The sequence below is a fragment of the Nanorana parkeri genome, unplaced genomic scaffold, assembly GCF_000935625.1.
Source record: "Nanorana parkeri isolate BGI_ZX_2015 unplaced genomic scaffold, ASM93562v1 scaffold1114, whole genome shotgun sequence".
In the NCBI taxonomy this organism is placed as follows: Eukaryota; Metazoa; Chordata; class Amphibia; order Anura; family Dicroglossidae; genus Nanorana; species Nanorana parkeri.
Genome location: NW_017307382.1, coordinates 229,767 through 235,766, shown reverse-complemented (window position 1 = coordinate 235,766; position 6,000 = coordinate 229,767). Strand labels below are relative to the sequence as shown.

General features: G+C 41.7%; 1 protein-coding gene across 2 annotated transcripts in view; it reads right to left on the bottom strand.

The window, feature by feature from the left end:
- Positions 1 to 6,000, bottom strand: part of AGXT (alanine-glyoxylate aminotransferase) — a 40,450-nt gene that overhangs the window by 7,245 nt on the left and 27,205 nt on the right. The window contains exons 9-10 of one of the 2 annotated variants that reach the window (XM_018567910.1): positions 4,408 to 4,503; positions 1,201 to 1,329 (exon numbers count right to left, since the gene is read on the bottom strand). In XM_018567910.1, coding sequence (XP_018423412.1) covers positions 1,201 to 1,329; positions 4,408 to 4,503 — 225 coding nt within the window. The remainder of the gene's footprint in view (positions 1 to 1,200; positions 1,330 to 4,407; positions 4,504 to 6,000) is intronic. The other variant, XM_018567911.1, reaches the window with a different exon arrangement.

The window sequence follows — 6,000 nt, the reverse complement described above, 5'->3', positions numbered from 1 at the left end:
TACTGATAATGGCCAAAAGCATCAAAAATCTGTGGGAACCTTTAAGACTTTGTCTATATCCATGGCAAGTTGTTGTTTTTTATCACTGCATTGTTGGCCACATGTAACACAAACTATCTCTTCTAGCTCCACCGCTTGGGATGCCCTCCCTGTCCCAAGATCCCCTCTGAGCAAAGCTCTAAAATGTACCTGTGCTTTTCCCATGAAGATATAAACCCTAAGGGCCCATTCACACTACATCCAGATCATCTCCAGACCAGACCAGATTGTTTCTAGACCCCAAATGCGTCCTAATGTATCCCTATGCTATTTCCGGCTCCTGTTCATACCAGCGCAGAGCAGCGTTCCAGAGCAGACCAGAAAAATACTGCATGTCCTATTTTGTCTGGTCTGGAATGCAATGGAACTGCGGGCAGGTTCACACCATTTACTGGACCAGATATGGTCCAGTAAATGGTGTGAACCTGCCCTAAGGCCTTATTCACATGGATGGGGTAGTAAAAACAGGCAGCCACAGCAAATTCTATAGCATGGCGTGTTTGGCAGGTGGTGTTGCCTGCAAAAATGTGACCAATGCAGTCAATGCCACCATGCCACAATGCAAAATTCCCCTTTGCATAAAAAAATTACAAAACAGGTATTGCTTTAGGGCAGCCCAATTATTTTGAATGGCTTGCCAATGCATAACAATAGACAACAAAATGGACCTGCAGCATTTTGCTGACACAGTGCTCTATCAGTCTGTTTTTGACCCATGGTTACATGGCTCAAAAACAGACAGCAATATATCTATGGAGGACTGGATGTTCGTCCATCTATATCTGCCCACTTTCCTGGGTCCATTCAAGTCCATGGGATTAAACGCAAAAAGTTTGCTATGTCTGCTTTTACTGACCTGAACAGATGTTGGCGGAGGTAGGTGGATGCATGTCCGCCATTTATCCAGCCACCCATAGTGGTTACAGGAGTCCATTTTACCTCCATCCCAGAATGGGGGAAAATAGGAACCGACATGGATGTGACATATGTGACATCTGTCTCCATTATGATCTGACTCAGCAGTAGATCCCTCTAGTCAGATTAGAATAGAGATGGGACGATGTTCCATTTTATATCCTAAATACAGGTGTACTATTAAACTTGGCCTTTAAAATTGAACTATAAGACAATTGTGATATCTTTAGCCAGTTTCTCAGTTACCTTTCCAGCAGAGGGCCCCAGGCCCCCAGTAATCTCAATGCTGTACTTCTTCATGATGTATGTTGTAATGTCCTTCCAGTCATAGCCGTCTGGCACTTTAACTGTTGTCACAGTAGGGAGTCGCAACGCCTAAAGTAAATCAAATGTTAAGATTGACAGGTATGTTAAAGCTGTTGAAAATGTTTCTTTCTATGTGGCTTCATGGCAATGATTCAAAAATAAAGAAATACAAAGAATATTTCTGACGCTCAGATTGGGGGCAAGTTTAGACTTGGTAAGTGGTAAGAAAAGTCTCTTAACAAGCAAAGGATTAGCGAAATACTGTTATGTAACGTAACTCCAGTTTCCTTCTACAGTTGATATAGAGCATAAAAATTGTAGAGTGCTGGAGCACGCTATGACCCGTGCATGTGTAAAACACATAGGGCTCATTTTCAGTAACATGGATGTTTTTCTTTTTGTTATTTTATAATCATTTTATTTTTAAAATGTTCATTGCACAGGTTGCATGGGTGTGGAATAGTTATTATTTTGCATTAAATGGGCATTTATCTGTTACAAATCATTATTTTCTTTCTTTTCAATTAAGGGACACAGAAACAGTGGAAATCATAAACCACTGGGTTATACTGCTGCTTTCCAGAGGTCTGGACACTGGCAAAACAAAAAAACATTAAGCCAGCCCCCTATATAACCCCGCCTCCAACTGTCTAGTTTTTTCCTAGTGTCCTAGGAGGCTGTGCACTCTTCTATATTTATATTTTTACTCTTTTTTTTCCATTCTACCAACATTTGTGGTACATTGTGGATGTTTTTTCTCTTCAATCAAGATTCTTATTAAGCTTTTTAAATGGATCTCTATGCAACTAAATTGGCTAATCCTCGATGATAGCTTGGAGGCCATACCCAGATCCCAATGGACCAAAGACCACCTAGTGTACTGGTATGTTGGCTACAGAGCAATTTACAGGTCCACATTCGTGTTACAGCATCTGGTGTGAACCATTTTCTGAAGATTCACTTTGTGGATGGGGTGAAGATATACTGGAACGTGACCTTTGGGATCTGCACTTTGGTGCTTTGCAGACATCTGTATTTTGTGTCGGTCGCTAAGTGCTCTCCATTTTAGAGCAGTGGTACAACCTCTGGTATACCCAGTCTCTTGGTAAGTGATATCTACATAATAAGCCCTTTTAATCAATTATGAACTGAGTTGCGATGCAGGAACAGCAGGATTTGTCTCACGAAAGTGCATTGTGGCATTTTCTGGGCTGGAGTCGGTTAGCCACACAGCAATTTCACAGCAGCAGTACTACCTTGATGCTACCCAGTCTCTAATTACTCCCTGTATGAGTTTGCCCCTGAACATAGCAAAATATAAACTGCACTGTTGCTCTTTTAGAATGCCTCCTTACATCCACGTTAGAGCTAAGTGATATCACTTTCCGTCCTCTTGTGGCAGCAACCTTAATTTGTGAAACCATGTTTGATTGGACCACAACTCTTCCTATCCTGATCAGAACCCTAGAGTTTAACAGCTTGTAAAACAATTCCATTACGGCCTGCACTTCTGCTCTGTGGGTCTTTTAGATGTATCTAAATTAGTGTATTGCACAACAATGATGTCTGTCCTTATGCGCAGAGCACTTTGGATACACTCAATGAATGTCTTCTGCACTAGCCATATGAAGGCAGGTGTCTTTTTGGTGAATCTCTTGACCATGAAAAGCCCAAGCTTCTGACTCTGTGAACTTGCTTCCACGTATTGCACTCCCTCACTCCTAATCCACTGTCCCCATTCCTCAGAGATGTTCCAAGTCTGCCTTCCTTTCTAGTCGCAGATCTCACAGCCATGTACCCGTGAGAGTAACAGCACTTCCACATAGTGTGATTTTACTGTTAGGTTTATTGGGTCTTTTGAAATGTGTTGTTTTTCCTGTCAGCTTGCTAGCCCAGGCTTCTTCCTGTGGCTCCAATTCTTGGCATTGTTTCAAGCACCCCTGGTGCGTGCCTCTTCTACTTTGGTGCTATTCCTACCTCCGAGATTTTTCCAATTCAGAATGGTTCCAGTTCTTCATTACACTGGAACTCCCTGTCTCTTGCTATTGTTTCTACTCTTTATTGCTCCTATTTCTATTCTCAAATGTATGCAACACTTGGGGTCTAGTCTTTCTCTGTAATCCTTGCGAAGAGATCCATCCTACTGGATTCTTCCCATTTATTATTCTATGCGAAACAGCTTTCATTAAACATCTTTGGAGTTTTAAGCGAATTGGTGAATTCCCTTATGGAATATTATCCTAGTTTCCTTTCCCATATGTGTATATATTTTGCTTTCGTCACCGAGTAACTTGGCCCAGTTTACTTATTTCATTGTGTTCCGCCTGCTATTTGTTGGTGGACAGTTCATTGTCCTTCATTTTACAAATATGGAACCATGCGCCTCTGATGGTGTTCTGTCCTGGTGTGTGGATCTTGCTTCCACATTGTTGCATCTCCCAGTAGAGTTTTCCCACCCCTCAGTTGAATTGCTTTTGGACAGTGTATGATTTCTACTGTTCCTTTGTCCCTCAATGCATGATAGAGAAAATCAGTTTGTTTTTTTACTTACCGTATAATTGTTTTATTTGAGTCATGACAGTTGATAGTGGAGTCATACAGTAGACTAGCTTAACGTTCTTTGTCATGCCAGTGTTCAGACCTCCTAGAGGCAGCAGTATAACTTAAATGTTTATGATTTCTACTTTTTCTGTGTCTCTCAATAGACTATTATTGATGGTCATGAATAGTGAGCATGCTGATAACATTTCTTGTTGTTTTTTTCAACCAATTGTTGGAGCGGTGGCTACTTTAAAACACACACAGGGTGGGACCATGGGGAACAAAAGTAGCCAACCACTATATGTTCCATTTAATAATGAAGCTAGAAAACTGAACCAGGACCACTACTTAAAAGTGTTTTTTCTTTGTTTCCAAGCAGAAGGTAAGGGAAATGAGCTATATTAGGTACAGTATCAATAATATAACTCCCAATCATGGAAAGACAGCTTTGTGAATTAAACCTATTGTTTGGCTGCTTTTTCACTAGCGATATAGTCGATGTGAGCATTAAGTTGTATAGATAGTAAGCTGCAATTAGCATTAAGTTCAGGGTAGAAATCTCTTGCCACCATGTTCAATGGCTATATTTCTGTTGTATATACTTACTGGATCCTTCACAAAGAGCTTTAATCCCAAATCTTCTAGTCCTTTGTGGAACCTCAGAGCAGTCTCGCGGTGTTGCTCCCAGGAGCACTCTAAACCCTGGAAACGGATACATAGAGAATATTCAGTTCTGGTGGCCTGTTCTCAGTTCAGCAGCTAAAATAAATACAATACAATATGAATACAGTGGATGAAAATGTGTTGCATTGAATATTTTAGATCTTATAGATTTATCAGCCAAACTAGTTGACATCAGGTCTGAAGAACCACAGTCCCATTTACAATAATGGTGCAATGCAGATGAACGTTTCGGGCTGTGTTTGACCTGTCTTGCTTTATGTTGTGTTTTTTTGAAGAAGGTCAAATGCAGCCTTTGTGTGAGCACCCGTATGTTTTAATGCAAAAGGCAGCGTTTGCCTATTACCTAAAATGCTCTAAGACCTGTGCAGCTCGGGTGTGCATACGGCCGCGTCCTGTCACAGAGAAGAACAGGCTGCTGCGTGCAATCACACGCAGCACTTGTCCCTCCCGGGAATGGCTCGATACTGCATGACTTTGCCTGCAGTATCTAAGGTTAAAAAAATGTAGCACTAATTACAGAATTGTGGATGTGGCCAATTAGAACATCTTTTACAGTTGGCTAAGCTAGCTATGAGACCATGCAAATGAGGCAACACAGTGGCTTAGTCATTAGGTCTTCTGCTTTGTAGGGGCCCCTATTCAAATACCAGTGAGGACACTATCTGCAAGGAGTTTGCATGTACCGTATTTTGCGTTCCATAAGACGCACCGGACAAGGACGCAGGGAGGTCCTGTGCGCCTTATGGAGCACTCGACAGACCGTAGCTTCTGTCACAGAAGCTGTGAGAGAAGCTGCAGTTAGTGACCGCTGAGACAGGTGGCCCTGTGATTACAGTGCCATGGTCTCAGTGATTACACAGAGCAGGCGAAGAACGTCCGTCTGCTCGGTTTTAATACAAGTGATATCATTAGATCACTTGTATTAAACGAGCAGTGGCTCCTACTGTACATTTAACTCTGCTTTGGCAGGGCTAAATGTACAAAAAACTACTCGTCTGGCACACGAAACTGGATGTTCCGGGCGTCGGGATTCGCACCATAAGAAGCAGGCACATTTTCCCCCTCCTTTTGGGGGGACAAAAGTGCATCTTATGGAGCGAAAAATCCGGTACTCCCTGTGCTTGAGTAGGTTTCCTCTGGGTACTCCTGTTTCCTCCTAAACTCCAAAGACATGCTGGAAGGTTAATTGGCTTCTGTCTAAATTGGCCCTTTATGTGTGTGCAGTAAGGACATTAGATTGTAAGCTCCTTGAGGGCAGGGACTGATGTGAATGTGCATTATGTAAAGCACTGTGTAAAAATTGTTGATGCTATAAAAATACCTGTAATAAATAATAACGCTTTTACTGATCTGGCCACTGAATAATCCCTTTACATTGGGCAACTTAGTTAGAGTTCACCTCGTTCTGGGTTAGATTCAGTCAAATGAAATCTCATTGTTTGCTATGGATTATTATATTTTACAATTTACTTCTTTCACTGATGCAGGGGTTAATTTATCAGTCTTCGTTTCATA